The 22,603-nt window shown below is 36.7% G+C and overlaps 1 protein-coding gene across 6 annotated transcripts in view; it reads left to right on the top strand.

The window, feature by feature from the left end:
* The window catches only part of PAM (peptidylglycine alpha-amidating monooxygenase), a 154,239-nt gene that overhangs the window by 64,717 nt on the left and 66,919 nt on the right, over nt 1-22,603 (top strand). For all 6 annotated transcript variants that reach the window (XM_007449913.1, XM_007449910.1, XM_007449908.1 and 3 more), the window contains exon 6: nt 190-273. In XM_007449913.1, the coding sequence (XP_007449975.1) occupies nt 190-273 (84 nt within the window). The remainder of the gene's footprint in view (nt 1-189; nt 274-22,603) is intronic.

The raw sequence follows: 22,603 nt of genomic DNA, 5'->3' as shown, positions 1-22,603 counted from the left end.
GCAGGAATGATAGGTTATATCAGAGATTTTCATTGAATGCCTAGTTTATTTCCATTTTCATATAACATAATTTCATATATTATGTGCTATTTTCTTTCCCTTTGGATTTCATAGATCACCAACCTTTGATTAGCTCTATTTAACTTCCATTTCTAAAATATTAATTTATCTTCTTTTGAATATCTTCAGGTGTTGGATTCAGAGTTGGAGGAGAGACTGGAAGCAAATACTTTGTACTACAAGTACACTATGGGGATATTAGTGCTTTTAGAGGTAAGTTTTGAAATGTTGGAACTAAGCTCAACTTCAATACTATATTGTTTAAAATATATATACTGGGCCTCCCTGGTGGCGCAGTGGTTGAGAGTCCGCCTGCCGATGCAGGGGATACGGGTTCGTGCCCCGGTCCGGGAGGATCCCACATGCCGCGGAGCGGCTGGGCCCATGAGCCATGGGCGCTGAGCTTGCGCGTCCGGCAACGGGAAAGGCCACGACAGTGAGAGGCCCACATATCGCAAAAAAATAAAAATAAAAATAAATAATGGTTAGAAGATCTTGAGGGGAAAGGACTTTGGAGAAAGTGAGGTCTTGAATTGGTGAGTACAATAAAATATAGCTCTTACTTATTGAGAACCGACTATGTGCCAAGCACAGTTCTGTGTATTCATCTCTATTATCTCACCAATCCTCTCAAGGTAACCCTTATGAGATAGCTAGCTTCCTTCTGATTTTACAGGTGAGGCAACTGAGGCCAATATATATATATATATATATATATACTGTTTTCTATATAATAAAATGAAGAATTGACTACACCTTCTGCCCACTAATAAACAGCTGCTTTTGTCTCTTGGAATTTGAGACTATTGAAGAAATGACTTTTATTTTGAAAGTTATAATCTCTTATGCACATATTCTCTTATGCATCCTACTGTGCTTTCTGTTATGCTGACTTCAGGGTTCTCTTCCTTTCCAATGTATTATCTTATCCACCATCTCCTATTAAAAGGTTCCTTCTTAGCAGCATTGTCAGAAAGAATAGGGACTAGTAATTTATTTATATTACTAGAAACAAGCCACTGGAGAGTCAGCATGTTTTGTAACACAAAACATGTTTAATCGATAATATGTCTGATTGTAGTACTAATTATAATTTTTCATTATATAAATTTATTCTTTTTTTTTAATTTTAAAAAGTTCTCAAATGCTCAGGTTCATGTCAGTGGTTTATCTGTAATCCACACTTGCCACTTCATCTGTTTCCCACTGCACCGATGCGCGGACCCCACCCACTCCATAGAGGCTGCTGAACACTGCCCCAGACACTTGCTGGTCTACCCATATTACCATGCACTTTGCTTAAGTGCTCCTTTTCTTATCATAGAATCATTAACATGAGGAAGGGTCCCTGTTCCCAAGGCAACCAAGACTGGTCTTATTATTCCTTCTGCTGCATTTAGTCAAACTCCAACTGCATTCCAGGTTCACACTTTGGTGTTCACAGGAGTGTAAATATTAAGCAGTCTTCTTCTTGGCTTGTCAGCCTTTCTACTTTGTCTTGCTGACTTCTACATGTTTTCTTGAGTTCTCTAACACTATTTTTCTACAAACTAACCTAATACATTTTGCTCTCTAGATGCATTAGCTTTCTGTCCAGCAACTAAGTTTAGAAGTACATATCCATCTCTGCCTATGAAATATCCTCTGGGGCCTTTGCTGAGAGCGCCCCATGCTAAAAGTTTCCATAGGTTCTCAGCATTCAGGACTGGGACAATAAATGCAGTCTTCCTCTGGAAAAGGATGTTAGAAAGAATAAATTTATGTCAACTATACTCCAAAAAAAATTTTTTTAAAAGAATAAATTTATATAATGAAAAATTATAATTAGTACTACAATCAGATATATTATCGATTAAACAAGCTCCTGTGGACCAGCTCATGAACCTAACTTCCAAGTAAAACCTGTTTTTTATAAAAAATATGCTTTGAGTTATGTATAAATAGCTTTCCATTTTTGGAACAGGACCTAAAATCTTAATTGTTGTTAATTGTAGTGCTGAGCCAAGGTTTTGTTGAAAACAGAGGAATAAATAATGTTCATGTTTGAGAAACAAAGACACAAATTATCTGCTCTAAAAATTTACCATGTTGGTATCAGGGGAACAGGCAGATTCTAAGACTGCTGACTTCCAAAGCATTGACAAGACTATTATTTTTCCAAAGAAGCGAGGAAGGCTTTCCCCAATTACCACAACTAAAGTAGCTGGTAGTGTCCACACATACAGGACATACACACATACTCTCCATCCTTCTATAGAACCCTAGACTTGACTTTTCGGCCTAATTCCTCTGAGCTTTGTAGTACCTCCTAACAGATACCGTACTTGATACCCCAGGGGAAATGGATGATACATATAATATGCTAGTTTTTAAAACATATTACTGTAATAATTTAATTTAAATTAACTTCTTACCGATGAGGAATTAATTTTATAATTTATGTCTAATATGGGGTAATTAAAAAGTATTGATATTTAATATATAAATATATAGTTATTTACTATAAGAGACTGATTAGAAACATTCATACTAGTTTTTCATTTTTCACTTTTTTGAGAACAATTTTTCTAAAAGAAGGTGCATATGAGGTAGGACCTATAATTCATAGATCTTATGATAATGTAATAAAAATGTAAATAAAAAAATTTCTCACGTATAATTCTTTCAGTAGCATTAGATACTATCTTGTGCCTTAAACTATACGTGGCTTAGAATAGTAAGTAAACATGCGGGAAAATATCAGATCTCACTAAAACAACGAGAGAGCATTTTGCGTTTACTTAATTGGGTGTGAGTGGAGATCGAATTATAAAACCCAGGACTGCCAGGGCTTAGATGAATATGCTACAGTTTGGGGAGCTTTGTGAATTAGTGCAGTGTTTTAGAAAGCAACTTTATCATATTATATACATTTTATATAAAACATTAAAATCTTGCTCTAGGCTTTCATCCTAAACTAAAGGAAGGGTTTTGTTGGATTTTTGGTTTGTTTGTTTTCTAATGAGCTCCTACCCACAGTTATTTATATACCATTAACTAGTAATATGAAAACCTGGAAAGTTAACAAACGTCCCTTAATAGGGGACTAATTAAATAAATGGTATAACAACAAAAATAGCAAATCATAAAATTTTATACAGACTACATAAAACCGTATGTATGCTTGTATGTTTCCAAGGATTATAAGGAACAAGGAATAGAAGGAAACAGTCAATAATCATGAGAGACAGGATCATGTGATTTTGTTTTTTCCTTTACAATGTCATAACATTCTCTTCATGTTTTTAAATTCCACAGATATAAGCACTATGTTAAATACCTGCCAGTACCTGCCAGTTGGTGCACTGCATTCCCACTCATACCCTCCTGACAAAAAAGAGTTAAAGTAAATCTCTATGTGCCTGATTAACTATAACAAGTGACTTATACTTTGAAAAGGTTCTATATTGTGATCACACACTTATCTCCAGATGAACCTAGAAGTGTAATTATAACATATCTTTTAATGATTAAAAATGCATTATAGATATGTTATATATGTATTTTATATATATATACATAATCATCTTAGTGTCAGTGAAGGTTTGAACGTCACGGTATTAGAACTACTGATGATATTTTTAAGAATATAAATTATAAATCAGAAGCAGATTAACACTCTGAGGAAATCACTGCACTCTACTGAAAAATGGGAAAATGTTTGGCTTAAGGGTATGAGCATTCTTCCACCTAGTGAAGGTTTTAGAGAGTTGAGAAGCCTAGGACTTCTCTTTAATAAAGCATCAACAGTGAAGGTAAAATATCTTCTCAAATTTGTTGGCATGTGATAAAGTATCAGAGAGAACATAACCTGAAGCCAGCTGGTTATATCTTGGACTGGGAGGCCTAGTAGTAGGAAAAGATAAGTCTGTGGGATACCCAAAATATTTGTTGTTTTGGTTGTTGTTTGTTTTGGAAATTGAGCAGAATGTGAAACTGTAAAATGTCATTTAAAAGGAGCCAACTTTATTAAATGCCATGTCAATCATAATATCAGACCTGGGCTAGTGCTGGGTATACTGATCTTCTTGCCCAAAGGAGTAGAGTACATTCTAGCAGGAGAGACAAGCACAGGAACAGTACGTCTATAGGCAGTAATAGAAACACACCCCAGATATGGAGGCCTTGGAGAAGTGGAGCGGAACAGGTCTGCCTGGAAAGGCAGTGGGACGTTGTCTGGGAAAGGCTTCTTAGAAGATGGAATCATTGCAAAGATTTGAATGGTGATCAGGAGACTGCAGATAAGTGGGAGCAGGGGTAAGACATGTTCCCGACGAAGTAGAAGTATGTGCATGGCCGTGGAGGAGTGAAAAGCCTCATGTCCGCAAGGAACTCTTGGTGATTTGGCCTTACTGGAGTGTGAAATGCAAAAGGGTAAATGGCAAGAAAGGAGAAGAGAGCTGGCACCCAGAGTGCTTATCAGCAGTAACCTGATCAGATTTTCACTTCAGTCCTAGGCTTGAGTGCATGGGAAAGCTACCAACCTTATGAAGAAAGACTGGGGTGTTAGGAGGCCAGGGAGAGCCTGGAAGGCGCTCTGGAAGGCCATAATGAGTTCTTTTTTCTTTTTTCTTTTTAAAATTTTTTTGTGGTACGCGGGCCTCTCACTGTTGTGGCCTCTCCCGTTGTGGAGCACAGGCTCCAGACGCGCAGGCTCAGCGGCCATGGCTCACGGGCCCAGCCGCTCCGCGGCATGTGGGATCCTCCCGGACCGGGGCATGAACCTGTGTCCCCTGCATCGGCAGGCAGACTCTCAACCACTGCGCCACCAGGGAAGCCCTGAGTTCTTTTTTAAATGTAAGCGTTATAACTTTTTATAAATTAATATTCTGTGGAAAACAGAATATAACCCAATTAGAAATGTGTGTCCAGTATAAGCCTAGTATTTGGTTACATGATTAAACTCTAAGACCTGATGGCCTGACAATGGCACTTGCTAATTTTTTTATCCTCAACAAGTTTCTAAACTTCTCTGCCCTCCTCATCTATAAAATGGGATCATAATGGTTCCTATAAAGTTATCTGGTAAGCACTCGATGTTAGCTACTATCGTTATAGTTCCCATAAAAGGCTTTAAAGTGATATAAATTCCCCTAAATGCAGCCTTTTGCCATAGTTGCCCATAATATAAAGAATATGTTGGTTACTCTTCAAGGGTGTCAAAATTTCTTGTTATGTTTAGACACAGAACTGTATTTATGTCTGTCATGTTGCCAGTGGACTTTTCCTAGTTATGCTCTGTTTCCTGTTCTCCACAGACTTTTTCATTATTCATAGTTCAGTTATACAGAGATAAACTGTAAGACCAAGTTCCTGCCCTTAAAGAAATTAGAATAGCAGGAACTAGAGATTCCTCCTGGTCCTTTTTCTTTCTTTCTTTCTTTCATTGCCAATTTTTTTCTATAGAGTTTTATTCCATAGAGAAAATTCTGCTGAGATTGTTGGAGAAATTTGCCACTTTTCTTCTAGATGTTTTGGTGGCCCAGGGAAATCAAGAAAAGTGCCCTCTTCTTTACAGAGTTTCCGGTATTAGCTTACTAGTCTCCAATAATAACTCATTTCTCAAATTAGAAAACTCTTGCACTCACCAACTGAAGTTTGGAGCTGATATCTTAAAAAGGAGGCAAGAATTTCTTCCCAAGTGCATAATCTCTGTCTTTTGAGTTGGCAAAATTTCCATGCTATAAACTATTTACTGTCCTTAAGCTCTTGGTGCATATGAGAAAACTAACAGGTATTATCAAGGATACAAATCACACGCGTGCGCGCGCGCGCACACACACACACACACACACACACACACACATACACATCCAGAGCTTGCTTCTACTCCTTCATCACAGCCCTCAAAGTACACCTACATTTTAGCATGTTCCTGGGAGTATAGCTAAACAATGCATTTTCCTTAGAGTGAATGTTTAATACTTATATTCTAAATGAGATGAATGAAACCGAGGGATCCTGTTTTTGACTCTCCATTATGTAAGGGTGAGCTCTAAGAAGTTTCATCTCCAAATTTCTGGGGTTATATTAGTAAAATCAGATCACAAAATTCTAGTTAGAACCCTTAAAGAACAAATCATTTTCAGTAGCCAAGTTTTCCAGAAAGCTAAGGTTTTAACGCTCAAAGTACTATAGCCTTAAAACATTTTGGACAGAAATCTTTCCCAAATATATAATGCATCTCATGAAATTAAAATAGGTGCAGGGGCTTCCCTGGTGGCGCAGTGGTTGAGAGTCCGCCTGCCGATGCAGGGGACACAGGTTCGTGCCCCGGTCTGGGAGGATCCCACATGCCGCGGAGTGGCTGGACCCGTGAGCCATGGCCGCTGAGCCTGCGCGCCCGGAGCCTGTGCTCCGCAACGGGAGAGGCCACGACAGGGAGAGGCCCGCGTACCGCAAAAAAATAAATAAATAAAATAAATAAATAAATAAAATAAAATAAAATAGGTGCAGATGTTAAATACTTAATGCTGTGCCCAACACAGAGCAGACTGGCGATAAATGTTAGTTGTCTTCCTTATCCCTTTCTCCCTTTCCTTCATAATTGGGATATCATTCTGGATATCAGCTACTGCACAATTATTTCCCTCCAAATTTTAGGAGTAGGTAGAGTTTTTTCATCTTACTGGGCTTGTTGCCTTCTTCTATCTGCTTCTCTCTATTTTATGTAACTTCTGTTGTCAAGCTACCACTTCAACTCATTTTAATTCAAACAGAGCAGCGCATGGAGGCAAAGATGAGTAAGAACAAAAGTTTGCCTTCATCCAATGGGGTCAATTGAAAATAAAACAGTAACTGTAATTACATGAGCCAGTACAGTCTGTGCAATAAGAGAGGGGGTTGAGAAGCAAACAAGACCACACCTAGTTTAGAAAAAGATTTCATGTTGCCAGATTGATTTCCTACTGGCCTCCTTCGGCCTTGTACTACATTGATGATATGGAATCTAGGCAGCTGAATTTCATATAATTGTTTATAAATTTAGTGTAAACAGACTCTGAACTGAAACCCTTAGAGGGAACTTTTTGAATAAAATCATGGGAACACAAGTGCCTGGACTTGGTAACCTTCAGATTTGATTTCTTCTTGCCCTCCTGTGTTGTTCCATCCTGGCTATGATCCGTTTTGGTGTGGCTTCTGAATAGCTTAGTTCCAGACAGGTGGGTGTTACTAGACATAGGTCATGCATTCGTGAAATGCGCGCTCCACACTTGTACACGTACACACACAAGGGGCTCCTTCCTCGCCACCACTGAAGGAGTAGTAGGGTGAGCATGAGGGAAGGGGAGACAGTGGCAGGCAGAAGGGAAAACAGAGGACTCTGGAGGAATTCTAATCCCACTGTGACTCCTGCTGCATGTCTGCCTCTTACAAGACTCTGCCGGGAAGCTATGGAAAAAGCTTTGCAATTGTGGGCCGGGGAAGAATCCCTTGCTAATGCATTTTTGAACAAGGTGGAGCATAGATCAGTGGCAGGGCAGCTACACTTCAAATTATTTCATTTCAGTCTAAAGCAGACTACTCTGACTTCAGTGTAATCATTAAAGGTGCTCTTGACTCCCTGATACCTGATTGCAGAGATAGTGGGAAGCTGGTGGAATATTGCTCCCTGTTGCTGCCTGTGTTGTCTTTTCTAAATCTGTTGAAGTAGCTTCCTCCTGCATGCTTTCCAGGGAGATACATACCAAGCCTGCTTTTACTCTCTCCTCTGCAAAGTGAGGGATGCTGTGGATCGGGGTATTTAAACCCAGGTATTTTCAGGTGTTCTGGATTACTTTCCATGTTTTAAGAATCTCCTTTGAAATTCCAAATGTGGAGGGTGTTATTAATGATTCCCCTCCCCCAGGGAGATGCCTGAAAGCCATTGAGTCTCTACACTAAAGGAGAGAGAGATGGCACTTTTCTAGCATTCAGCCTGGCCTTCTCTGAATAAGACCCTAACATGCACACATTCCAGCAAGCCTAATCCCTTCCGGCATATAGAAGGTTAGTTCTCAACATGATATTTTGTTCCAGGGAACACATAATGTTTCCAAGTTCAACTCCAGGGACAGCAGCCCTGTGGTCCCAGGAAGGGTGCACTTGACCTCAGTTTCCCTTTTCTCTCCCAAGGCTGGGATACCTGTGCCATGCAGCAAGTCTCCTTTCTTCCTTCCCCACCTCCCACTTTCTATTTGTCTAATATTCCTTGATTCCTTTTATTCACGTGCTTTGGGACAGATGCAATTTGGAATTAAGAACTTGAAACCTTTTTGAAAGGTTTTCAAGTACATAAATCATATATTACATTATATCACCTCTGGGCATCTGAGACACTATCCCTAATCAAATATGCTAATATTCCTTTAGCAAAATGTTCAAATGGTCACACTACAAGGGATAAAGACAGACGTAAGTAGCATCACATCATTCAGATCGGATTTTGCTGCCAAACACTATGAAAAAAACTAGGCTTCCAAAGCTTTTCAGGTTTCAGAATTGCAAACAGTTCTAGTATGGGAACAAAATACAAAAAGCCATTAAAAAGAAAAGTACATAAGTTACTCACAATACCTAACTACTTAAAAATCTATAATATGAGGTGACAGTTGCATATGATCTGTGAATATACTAAAAAACCATTGAATTGTACACTTTAAAGGGGTGAATTGTAATGTATGTAAATTATATCTCAGTAAAGCTATTGAAGAAAAGGTATATGGATTCAAAAGAAAAAAAAAATCTATAATATACCTTCTTCAATTCCATCTTCCTTCTACCCCAACCCCGACACCCAGGTAACTGAATTTATATCTGCCAGGTTTTCATACGCTTATCCCAGCATTTCTATATTATACTCACAGAAAGCACAGATATGTATGTATATCTGCACTTCTTTTCTTTTTTGGACAAAATTCAGATCACACTCTCCACAGATCTGCATCTGCTGTTGTTTTTAATTTAACAACGTACTCTGGGATTTCTAAGGCAGCACATGGAAAGCTCTTTCATTATTTATAAAGACTGCCTAGTATTCTGTTGTGTGGATATATTATAATTTATATATCCTGTTCCCCATTAAAGACGTTTAAGTTCTGAGTTTTTTGCTATTACAAGCAATGCTGCAGTGAACTTTAACATTAGAAATGTTTTAGGTAACCATGTATTGCTACTGCAGGGTAGATTTCTAGAAATGGGATTTGGGAGTTATGGAGTGTTGAAACTTTAACGGATTCCACCAAATTACCTGATGAAACAGTTTTTCCAACTTACAATCCATAGTGAATGAGCAAACCTCATATCCTTACCTGCACTAGATGTTTTCACAGTTAAAACATTTTGCCCAGTGTTTACTTAAACCAAGGAACTCCTCTTACTGTTTCATTAAAAGGATTAGAATTAGCTGGAAGTTCTTAATATAATTACCTCTATAGTACATAGTCCATGTACAGTCAAAATCTGATCTGTGGACTACTTGTGCCAGAATCTTCTTGTAGTGCTTTTTAAAATGAAAATTCCTGGTTCCAACCAGACCTACTGAATCAAATGCACAAAAAGTAGAGGTTAGGCAGTGGTGTACTAGAGCTGATTCACATTGACCCGTAAGAGCCAATTGCTAATTTTCAGATAGTTAGTGAGCTGATTGTTAAGTATAGCCCTGATTAAAAATAAAGGCAATAGGGCTTCCCTGGTGGCGCAGTGGTTAAGAGTCCGCCTGCCGATGCAGGGGACACGGGTTCGGGCCCTGGTCTGGGAAGATCCCACATGCCGCGGAGCGACTGGGCCCGTGAGCCATGGCTGCTGAGCCTGTGCTCCACAACGGGAGAGGCCACAACAGTGAGAGGCCCACGTACCCAAAAAAATTAAAAATAAAAATAAATAAATAAAGGCAATAAATACTCAAAGGTCATCCTTCCCTAACTATTTTACTACACTTTACTACTATCTTTGCTCTGGAGAGTATTTATGTCTATTGTATCTGTATCGTGGAAATACTATAAAATAGGGTGTCTTTTCAACCCAGTTTTCAGTAATGTCACATTGGTAGCTTGAAATTAACCGTAGTGGGAAAATTTACACGATCGAAATTGAAAAATGCTACAAATCAGTGCTTCATAAATTATTTTGTTGGTTGTTTAGATTTAAGAAAACAATGAAAAAAATATTAGTAATGCCGATTACTGTGAATAGCCAAAAAAATTGAAGAAATATAATTTTCAGTATTCAAAAACTGCTATCCAGTACTGCAAAGATTTTGCTCACTTTGTTGACGAGCAAGTGCAGTTCCAACATATATCTTTATTTTTCAATAAACAAGGATATCAACAAACATTCTTGTCCAAATGACTCACTCGTCAGTTATAACCATAGGTTGGCTAGAGAAAAATTAAGGAAAAATTAAGGGCATAGCTCTTTCCACTACTAAGGGGCATTCATTTAGACATGGTGGTGGTGAGCCAACTTTGGCTTTGCAGAAGAGGGCAATATCCTAGGGGACAAAGCAAAACTACAGATGGATCCCTAGAAGATCATCAAGCCCCACCTCACTGTACTCCTATAAGATTGGACTTTAATGTGAGTCAGAAGTAAACTTTCTATCTGGTTTTAAAAAAATCAAGAAACAAAAACAAAATTAAGGAAATAATTCTGTGAAATTCAACTGGTCATATGGACTTTATGATAAAGAATATTATTTTATTATTGTTTGTAAATTGTGTCCTACCCATATTTTATATTAGTAAAACTATAATAAATGTATATTTACACACGCATGCATATTTTTTTCGGAGAGCTTGTGTGTTACCAGCACATCACTGAGCCCAGCATTCTGAAATTTTAACAAGCTCCCCAGTTGATTTTTATGCAAACTAAAGTTTGACAACTGAGGCGCAAAGTTTCCTAGAGGATTGAAGTTACTTCTGCATTTTTTTTTTTCCTGTACTACAGGTGTATCAGGGAAATCTCTTGGGGCTTGGGACATGAGCAGAATAATTTGCACTTATGAAAATAAGTATAATTAAATCTCAATCCTCCTAAGAAAAGGGGTGCTTTGAAAGAAGAAAATGCCTTTAATTACTGTCTGGTTATTCTAGCACTTTTTTATTTCACTTAGAAATTTGAAGGAGGGTTTATATTTATTCTTAAGTTTTTCACAAAATTTAGTGTTTGGATTTAAAATGCTATTTTACTATTATGGTTAGAAGACACAATGCATATATGACTTTCTTGGACACACTCCTCTTCCTATATAGGGGTGCAAATCTTCCTTCTTGACACTTAATCTAGATAAACCTTTTTGAACAATGAACAAAAATAAGTTATATCCTTCCATTTTTTACATTTTTGATTTTTAAGTGGAATATATGGGGTGACAGGGACTAGAAAATGAAAGGCAGAGACCATGAGACCAACTCGGAGAGAGATATGATTGGCAAGAAGGTAACATTCAACCTGCATGAAATTCCACAGCCTCTTAGGCCTTTTCAGATAAAGGGAAGAGATTGCAACATGGCTGAAAAGGCATTTTTGAAAACGAAACCATGACTTTGATTTTCTTTTCTTCTGAAAATAGTAAAAACCGTACATCTTATGTGTTGTGTACTAATTCATTTTTAAAGCACTTGTTTTTAACACAGAGACTGAGCCTTTGGAGTGATAGAAGGAGAGCAGTGTGACTGGAAGGGACCATCTAACCCTGCCTCTCTATTTTACAGAAATGGAAATCGATACTCAGAAAGGTTAAGTGACTTGCCAGAGGTGGTATAGCTACTAGTCCAATGGTATTAAAAGCTAAAAGAATTTAATTTGTGTTGAATTTCTAATGTGTAGTTTATCAAAGTTCATGTCCTAACTATATAAAACAAATAATGGAGTCAGTCCTTCTAAAAGTCCTTTGAACCGCTAGGAAGGAAGAGGAATGAAATTATCCTTGCACAATAGAATAAATATGAATAAAGATTGGAGTTGATTACCTCATCTCATTTATGCCTTTTCATTCTGATGTATGAAGGAATCCACATCCCTTAGGTAGGGATATTTGTACACCAGGTTACTTGATAATCCCACTGATTTCAGAAGAATTATAATAGGATGTTCTTCATGTTCTTCTCTAACCTTCATTATACACAAGCAGCTTGTTGTGAGTCATGGGAATGATTTTAGGACTATTCAGTGCCTCTCAAATGATCCAAAAGAAGCCTATTATCCTGAAATATTTTTTGGCTTTTGCCAGTGTAAGCTCCCTGATTCTCTAGCTTCCTGCATTTCAATTTTGTTAATCATCTTCAGTTTGGAAGACTAATGATCCTTATTCATCTCATTCATTCCATGGGACACCTGTTTATTTTAATACCTAAATATGGTCATTAAGTATCAGGAATTGCATTTTCATTCGTTTGGTTATGAAAAGATATGTAAAGCACTGCAGTATTATTGCTTTTTAAAGAATATATTCAGAATGTTCTTTTTTCCTTAAACTGTATTTTTTAGAGCAATGTAACATTGAACAATATAATGTTTAGCTTAAGTGATGTCTTTTAGGGAAAAAAAGTTTCCCTAATACTATTTAGTTTCTCACATTTCGCTTTTATTTTCTAGTCGTTTTTGAGACAACCTTATACTTTATCTTCATTTACCCCTTTGCAGCTCATGCTTTTTTAATCACCCATAATTATTAACTCTTTTTTTTGAAACTGGTCAGGGTACATAATCATTAACTAATTACTTTCATTTAAATTAATAGCGGATAATATTTTATTTTTTAAACAAAAGAAATTAAGAGGAAAAATAAAGTTACTTGCTCATGGGTTCACATCAAAATTAGAAGATCCAAGGCATTTTTTCACACACTCCACAAATACTCAGGCTGGTTTCCACACCCTGTCCCTCACTAATCCCCTCATTGCTTTGGCATGTTTACGTTTGTTTACTGTGTTCTAGGAAGTCCGGTAAAAGACAGAAGTCATTAGAAAGGCTAGGATTTGTACATTCTATTTCCTATTTTCTATTAATTCCTTTTTTATGTTAGTTGACTGTCTTACGTGTAAAATGAGAGACATACCCTAACTAAACACGTGACCAAAAAGACATTTGATGAAAACCATTCAAATATGACATCTCATGACACTTATAAAATAATTCTGTTAGAAAAATAAAATCCAACCTTCCTTAGGCCTGGAAGAGACCCTTCTAACCTCCCTCTTTCTGCCAACGAAACATTGCTCTCCTCTTCATCCCATTTGGAAACCCTTTGTCCTGCTCCCTGTTTCTTCTCATTCTATATTAATTCTTCTTTTCTCCATCTTTGAAAATTTTCTAGAGCCTGTCTTCCTGTACGGATATCTCCCCTACCCAACACTTTTCTAGCTCCATTTCTTTGCAAGTATTCCTTACCCTTGTTTCCCCAACTTAAGTGTAATGTATCTATCACCTATAATAACAGAAAGGAGAATAAAATCTGAGCAGTAACTGCAAACCCTTCTAAACAAACCCTTTATCTTACATTATGAAGATTTGCTTAAGGTCTCAGGGAATTTTGAGAGATAATTTGGGTCACTGAGCAGTTTCAGTGTTTTCCGTACTACTCAACTCACAAGTGCTTTATGAAGATTAACTTTATTAATCCTCATACCAATTACAACATAAACATATTGAATGACTGAAAATTAATGCTAAGTCAAATATATGAGCTATAATATTCAAAGTATATTTCCTAGTTAATACCGAGGACTACATGCATGCATAATTATATGTAAATTAGATACTTCGAATTTATTTTTTCATTGAAGAACCAAAATCAATACACGATATAGTATTTTAAGCTGATGAAGATAATTGGGTTGAAAATACAGCCACTGATTTTAGGTTGAGCTTCAAAAAGCATATATTCCAATTAAATTACCGCTTTTGCAGACTATAAACTTCCTGTTTGCAAAACAAAACAGGATGTTATTGCCACTAGGTTACCCTCTCTTTGCTTATCATTCATGAGCACTTAGAGGTTTAAGTTAAATAAAAGATGGAGAATACACTGTTGCACAAAGTAGTTGAGAATTCCAAAGGGGGTGAAAGGTAAACCTTTTATGTATATAAAAAATATCCTCCAGACAATTCAAAAATTCATATAGAGCATTTTATATGAGAAATATGATTTTTAGCTTTATATTTCAAATTGAATTTAAAAGTTTCTTTGATTAAAACTCTTAAAGTTCCTTTTCGTTCCATTACTTATTCTTCTGGTACCTTTACTGTGGTTCCTAGGCTTTTGCAGTTACATTCTGCCCTCAGTAGGGAGAACAGACAATAATTGGGAGAATTCAAAAGAAAATTTAGACTTTCAATTAAAAAATGAATATATATTAAAAACTGAGATGCAGAAGTTAAAAGTGGTTGATAGGACTTTTCCCTGAGAGAAAGAGGAAATAATAAAAAAACTCTTAGTAACCAGATATAATATTTAAAAACTGCACACCAAAGCCCATGAAGCTAGTGGACAAGCCAGTTAAAGGTGCCAGAAGACAGCACCTTCGGAAAGGCAAATAAATGTTTAAATATGCTGTGTACACAAAATAAAGATTTAAAACTTAATGCCTCAGGGAGGGGCCACAAGTGGAGGTTTTTTGCTTCTTGATTTGGGTGCTGATTACAGGAGTGTGTTAGTTTTTTTAAATTCCTGAAGCTGTAACTTCTGATTTGTGCAATTTTCTGTATATTATATAGTTCAACAAAAAGTTCAAAAAACAATCATTAATTTAAAAACTCTATTAACGCATATATGTGGAACCTAGAAAAATGGTACAGATGAACCGGTTTGCAGGGGAAATTGAGAATATTAAAAACTGAGATGCAGAAGTTAAAAGTGGTTGATAGGACTTTTCCCTGAGAGAAAGAGGAAATAATAAAAAAACTCTTAGTAACCAGATATAATATTTAAAAACTGCACACCAAAGCCCATGAAGCTAGTGGACAAGCCAGTTAAAGGTGCCAGAAGACAGCACCTTCGGAAAGGCAAATAAATGTTTAAATATGCTGTGTACACAAAATAAAGATTTAAAACTTAATGCCTCAGGGAGGGGCCACAAGTGGAGGTTTTTTGCTTCTTGATTTGGGTGCTGATTACAGGAGTGTGTTAGTTTTTTTAAATTCCTGAAGCTGTAACTTCTGATTTGTGCAATTTTCTGTATATTATATAGTTCAACAAAAAGTTCAAAAAACAATCATTAATTTAAAAACTCTATTAACGCATATATGTGGAACCTAGAAAAATGGTACAGATGAACCGGTTTGCAGGGCAGAAATTGAGACACAGATGTAGAGAACAAATGTGCGGACACCAAGTGGGGAAAGTGATGGGGGGTGGGGTGGGGAGGGTGGTGTGATGAATTGGGAGATTGGGATTGACATGTATACGCTGATGTGTATAAAATTGATGACTAATAAGAACCTGCTGTATAAAAAAAAATAAAATTGAAAAATTAAACAAAAAAGAAGTAATTACCATGTCAAGCGTTTAATACCTTTCACTTCCACCTTGAAAAGCATGGATATTAAAGTGCTAATATAATTAAAAAAAAAACTCTGTGCCACGTTTTTAAAAATTCTGTATTTACCTGGGATTTGTGGGGTTTTGTCTTTTAATTTTACTTTCTCGGAAGTATGATTCTGGAGTAGGCTCATAATTCTGAGAAAAGAAATAGTATAAATCCTAAGCTTCACTATGGATTCTTTTCTTTGCATTCATAAAAGATGGAAAGAGGAAAGTGCTCTGACATTAGTCCCTCCGCAGCATTCTCCACACACAGAGCGATTATAAAAGCTCGTTGGTGAGCCTGCCTACCTGCCTTCCATTTGATCTCTTTTGGGAACAGCACAGGCCATCATTTGTGAAAGTCGTCTTCTTGCAGGATGGATAAAATGCATTTTCTCTTCCTTGCCACAGGACAAATGGAAGCTAGTAATTTCTAGTCCCACAGCAGTGAGTACAAAATCAAAAGAGGCTAACTCACTGCAGTGACAGCTTCAAAAGGAATTCTTTTTTGAAGATTTCTTTTTTGGTAGTGCTGGTTTATTTAGCACCAAGGCTTGTCTGCTAAGCCAGCTTTCAGCAGCCCCCAGGAAAACCTCTGTGCAGTTTGTGTCATGTATTAACAGTGCACCTATTTCAGTTATATTTGCTAAGCAGATACACGTTTGCCATGACAGCTTAAGGTGTTAGTGCTTTTTGAGTGGAGACTATTTTATATCAATGTATCTGTAACTGGAGAGTCCTGATATGAAAATATGTTTTCAGTGATTTCTCTAGGAGAAATTTGGTGACTGAGAATTTGTTTTGAGGAAACTCTAACAAAACACTTAATATATGCATTTTCTGGTTAATTTGGAGAATCATCTTTTTACTGAGTACTGTTTAGTGACTCTAGGACCTGCATTTATAATCCAGTGGTACCAAAAAAACAATAAAGGAGCTGTGTCTTACCTTCATTAAAACCAGGGTTTCATTCAGTGTGCTTGTACCCAGAATGAACGCGAGACCCTTATCTGCTATTCCCTCTGCAGTTTCCTATTTGCCTCTTGTGCTTGTGTCTGTCTCTCTGCTGCTGCAGGGTTTCAAATGTACAGAAATAACCTTCCTTATATAACAACACAGTCCAACTATATAGAAATAACATTTTTTAAAAACAACATGGCCCAACTGACAAAACTGACAGCAATCTGCTCCAGTGCCAAGAAAACTGGCTGTGTTTGATCTATTAAGAGACCTCACTCTCCACTCTCCTATGGGATTTTCCAAGTAATTTTGACTCTATGAAATTTTTCCTGACTATAGAAATGAATCCCCAAGTAATCTCCTATTCTTCGTCACCTTGGGAGCCATGATTTAATCTCAGCAAAGTCCCATCAATTGATCTGTCCCATCAATTTAATCTTGTTAATTCAGAACAAAGAACCATAAGGTAAAGATCAAACCAGCTTAACAGTCAAATAGTTATTACAAAATCTGTGTACATATATTATTGAAAAAATATTGGTGTGTATTATATTCTTGATTCATTCTTGTCTGTTAATTCAAGATAGGCAGAAAGTCAAGAAGATGGTCTTTAAATTATGTCAGAACACTCTGAGAGGGTGGAAAGTTATGATACAGTTTACTGTTTGCTCACAAATTTCCTAAAATACATTTTTATTATTAAAGATGTTACTTCTTTGTTTTTCATAAGACTTGGCAATGGTTCCAGGCATGCTTTTTCAGTACTTCCATAAGGAAAGGATCCATCATCTAAAACTGTGGGTGGGATAGTAGATAATGGGTGTGCTTTATCCTTTATCTTCTGAGGAGAGTGCAGTGAATTAAAATCCACTCTACAACTGTCTTTCTGAAGGACTTTTCCAGTTAGTGGGATGTAGTGTATAACAACACATTGGTTCCCTTAGGATCGATGATTAATTAACCTGTTTTTTTTAATTGAAGCAGGAAACAAGCAGGACAAGATGAGCTCATGAAGTGTATCTCTTGAAGGAAAGATTAGGAGAGATCAACAGACTTCTAAGGACCTAAGATGTAATAGGTTATTATCATGCATTATTCTATATACTTACTTTACTACTTAGCTATGAATCCAGGCAGGAACTAAAAGCTATTATTAGAAAAGCAAGCTAAATAGTATGGAATGGATAACCTCATATCCCATGCATTCACCCCCCATTAAGAGAAATGTACTTCCTACTTAAGTGGATATCCTTAAGTACCACTGGTTACTTATCAATTCTTGCTTAATTCCTTTATTTTAACTTCAGGACATTTCATAGATAAAATGTTTTGGAAGTCTCTAAGAAATAGAACTCTTTTTGTTACGTAAATAATATTTACTAAATACTAACATTCGAGAATTAGTTTTGATACCCGGTGTGTTACCAGTTAGCTGAATTGCTTTGGCCAACACCCAGTCTCAGTAGCCTCTTTTCCCCGTCAATAAAGTGCAAGATTTGAACTCCTTCATCTCCAGGGTCCCTTCCAGTTCTGAAATGCTATGAGTCTATATATTTGATAAAATACCTTGCTGTGGTTATACACCTCTGCCTAAGCAGAGGAGAGCAGTTTCTCGAAAAAGAGAAACTGAGACCCTTGTGGAGCGAGCGGTCATCCAGTTTTCATCTTACTCAAGATTAGATTTGGGTTGAGTGCTATTTTCAAGTTTCATCCAGTGTCTGTAAATACTTGTTTCTTTCATCCTCAGACTACTCTTTAGAAGTCTTACCACTCAACCAACAGTACTGCAGTACCCTCCTATGCCATGATACGCTTCTAAGGCATTATTAGACTTGATTTTACATTTCTTTTTAAAAATGATTCTCTTAATGTTTTCACTGTTAATATCTTTACCATTACAAAAGCTTCTAGTACATACATATGACATTATACTGGATGGTAATGACCTAAAATGAAATATGCCTCCCAGTGTCATCTGATACCTATCTGGAAATCAATCAGGCTAAAAGTATATCTCACTGAAAGAGAACAGCAATCATGAAAGATCCCTTTAACAGTGATATCTTGGGTTCAATCCTCTGTAAACACAGAACATTAATAGCTAAAAGTCAAGTATTCACCAGTATACCTTGGAGAGAGAGTGCACCTATAGCCCAGTACAGTGAAAGAAAAATCTGTTTTCGAAGAAGACAGATAAAATAAAGATACCTGGAAAGAAGAGCTGTCAGAATGTTTGCATAATGGTAGCTGTACAGGATAAATGAATAAACATAGATTAAAAGAACAATTAAAAGAACAATTTCAGTATCAATATAAAAATTGCCTCACTCTTTTTTCTACAAACACAGAATCCTGTTGAACTAACTTCTTCTGGCCCAGAACTCAGAAAGAAACAGGTTGTCTTGAGTCTGGTCAAGGGGAGCTTTATTGCTAAAAGTCATGGAAGGCCTTTGAAACAATGTATTGTCAACTTCTTTGAGATCCTACTGTCCCTAATCCAAGAATTTCATTTTAGCCAGACCGTGATGTTTATGTCTTACTACAATTTCACTATATCACTGATGACTCTGTTCTGTATCTCCCTAGGTCATACCTTTCTGAATCAGCCTTTCTATTTACATTTTGAAAATATCTATTTTGTGCAATATCTTTCACATACCATTTCAATTCTAATTCCTTTTCTAACTGTCTCCTTACTCATTTAATATTCCCATGTTTTCCCCCTTTTCTCTATTCCTGTTGTTAAGTTGGAAAAATTTGATGTGCTTTAGTTTCTTCAGTTAAAGAAATTCCTGACCTATAACTATGAAAATATATTTCTTAAAAGTAAAATATTCATGTACTGAAATTTTTTGGAATCTACCAATAAAAAGAAGAAGAACTAATATTTATTGGATTTTTTCTATGCTCCAAATAGAGTGCTACATTCTTTACATATTATAGATTGTCTCATTTATAGACTGGAGTTTCTTAGTGGTATCAATATTGATCACAAGTACTAATCTACCAAGTGTTAAATAGATAACTTTCTAGATCCTGCTTGTTTTAAACAAAGGAACACATGGAGCACCTAGTTGAAACTGGTCATGATCTTGTAAGGCACTATGGTCAGATAACTGTGTGTGATGAAAATGTAAAAATTAATTCCAAACTTGCCACCCAACAAATCTTACATATTGTATGTTGTAAATGTACAATATTTATGCTGAAATATAAATCAGGGAATAGTCCTCATTTCCTGTTCTACCTTTCATTAGGACAAATTCAATCCTGTGATTTCAGGCCATTTTAGTTATTTCACTCATTGCTGTCCGATCTTTGTTTAAGCTGTGGGATTCCATTTCTCTGGTCTTCGGCTCTGCATTAATTTTCCCATCTATTTCCTCTCCTCTCTTCTATTTACTTTTATTCTAGTCATAGAATTAGTCTTTTTGACTAGCTTTTTCAGCCAGCATATGATTTTGATACTCTGAGTTCATTTTCTCTGTGTTTCTTAACGATCTCAGTTCTGATTTCATTTTTCATCTTATGTGGTAAAATGTTAGCAGAAGCACTGATGTGTTTCTTTATGGTAATAAACCTTTAAAGTCTCATCCATTTTAAGAGACAGATTTCATTTATAGCCTAGTGAATTGAAATGAATTAATTCTTATGAGGCTTCATATCTTGTGGCTGAAGCACTGTGTTACAATGGAAGGGCAAGCAAGTCAGAGCACACTGGGAAATCATCAGTAAAATATGCAAAACTAGCTGAAGTTTCTGAGTTCACCAGAAGTAAGATCAGTGTGGAGGTTATGGAAATAATAATGCATCACTGTGGTAAAGATCATGTTGGAGTTAAAAGGTCATAATCTTCACACCAAACACTTGGCTGAAATATGCTTCTCTCCAAAGCTGCCACTTGCTATAGGAATAGCTGTGGTCCGATAGCCCTCCAGACTTCCAGACAGCCTTGTTTGAGGGAGTTCAAGTTGCTCCTGCTGGGACTTCTCACTCTGTATATATGCAAACACATGGGCTCTTTAGGTCAAACTGTAGGAAGTCAAACTAGAAGAAATCACAATGATTTACAATAATAAAATTTGATTTTGAAATAATGACTCTATGAAATAGCAGTTGACTGAAATGATGTCTAAAATGTATATGAATATGCTTTATAAGTATTTACTTGTGATAACTCCTAGAATTTTGCTCAACTAAAGTATCATCGTTAAAATGTTTATCCATGGGCTTCCCTGGTGGCGCAGTGGTTGAGAGTCCGCCTGCCAATGCAGGGGACACGGGTTCGTGCCCCGGTCCGGGATGATCCCACATGCTGCGGAGTGGCTGGGCCTGTGAGCCATGGCCGCTGAGCCTGCGCGTCCGGAGCCTGTGCTCCGCAACAGAAGAGGCCACAACAGTGAGAGGCCTGTGTACTGCAAAAGAAAAAATTTTTTATCCATTACTAAGTAACAGAATTTCCTCAGGCCACACAGTTAGTAGTGTAATTCTGTTACCCCATGGATAAATAATGATGATTATCTAAAGTGTAAAGCATAGTATCTACACACTCATACACACACACATACACACAGCAGTTTTTAGAATGCCTCATTTTTGCTGACTCAGTGGATCAGATTGACAAGATAAATTTGATATAAACAAATTCTTTCATCTCTAAGAAACTATTTAGGGTGGCTCTTAAGTGTATTTCTTCACTAATTTTCCTTCTGTATATTTTGATTTCTGGAGTTTTTTGTAAAACAGGTAAGATTTTCACTTTGGATCTTTGTATATTCACCAGCCCTCTACCCATTTCCCTATCTCCTCCACTTCCATTAGAGCATAAGCACCATGAGAGCAGGAATTATGAACATAACTGTTTTTCACTGAATCCCCATTGTGTAGAACAGCGCCTGAGTGTAGCAATTGCTCAGTGAATATTAACTGAATGAATGGATGAGGACCATTTCTCAAAATAGGCTTAGAAGATAGGTATGACATTGTTTATATACAGGAGAAATGTTTTCTGAAAACAGCCACACTAATTAGGTGAGTCTCTGGAGTTTAGAATTCATTTGGTATGAATTAATGGTATACTTTCCACTATTTTCATTTTATTTCATTTTATTTATTTTTGGCTGCATTGGGTCTTCATTGCTGCGCACGGGCTTTCTCTAGTTGTGGCAAGTGGGGGCTACTCTTCGTTGTGGTGCGCAGGCTTCTCCTTGCGGTGGCTTCTCTTGTTGCGGAGCACAGGCTCTATGCGTGCAGGCTTCAATAGTTGTGGCGCACAGGCTTCAGTAGTTGTGGCTCGCAGGCTCTAAAGTGCAGGCTCAGTAGTTGTGCCACACAGGCTTAGTTGCTCCATGGCATGTGGGATCTTCCTGGACCAGGGCTCGAACCAGAGTCCCCTGCATTGGCAGGTGGATTCTTATCCATTGCGCCACCAGGGAAGTCCTATCCACTATTCTCTTTTGATCAGTGGAGATATTTAGGTAATTCTGGGTAAATTCTATGGCTAATCATATTGCAAGTAGTACAGACTAGGCATATTTACTAAATCTCAATCAGTACATTTAGGAAAACGTGTTCTCAAAAATACAAAAAGTTTTAATAAATTTAAAAAATAGTTATCCTTTCTATATTTAAAAGCATAGGCAAAAATTAAGATAAACCTGTAATTTATTCTTTTTGCTATTATTTTCTCCTCATCTATTTAAAACTCAATTGAAACTTTTAAAAAAAGAACAGTGAAATTATTATGAAAATAAAATCTGACTGAAATTGATTTAGGAGATTGGATAAAGTCCCTTTGTAAAATGACAAAAATAAATCCAACTGATTAAATATAAAATGTTTATCCTTGAATTTATTTCTGTATTGTTTTTAAGATCAAGCTTAATACTATACAGAGACATTTCCTTTGTGTTTTATTACCAAAGTTTTAAACATGATTTGTTATATTTTCTTTCTAAACTTTATCTATGGTAAATAAAAATGCATATCTTGTTAGTTACCTGTTATTATGTATTTTTATGTGAAGCTACCTTTGCT

Source organism: Lipotes vexillifer, unplaced genomic scaffold, assembly GCF_000442215.2.
Source record: "Lipotes vexillifer unplaced genomic scaffold, Lipotes_vexillifer_v1.1 scaffold742, whole genome shotgun sequence".
In the NCBI taxonomy this organism is placed as follows: domain Eukaryota; kingdom Metazoa; phylum Chordata; class Mammalia; order Artiodactyla; family Lipotidae; genus Lipotes; species Lipotes vexillifer.
Note: the sequence above shows the minus strand (reverse complement) of the source record. Positions and strands in the feature narration are given on the sequence as shown.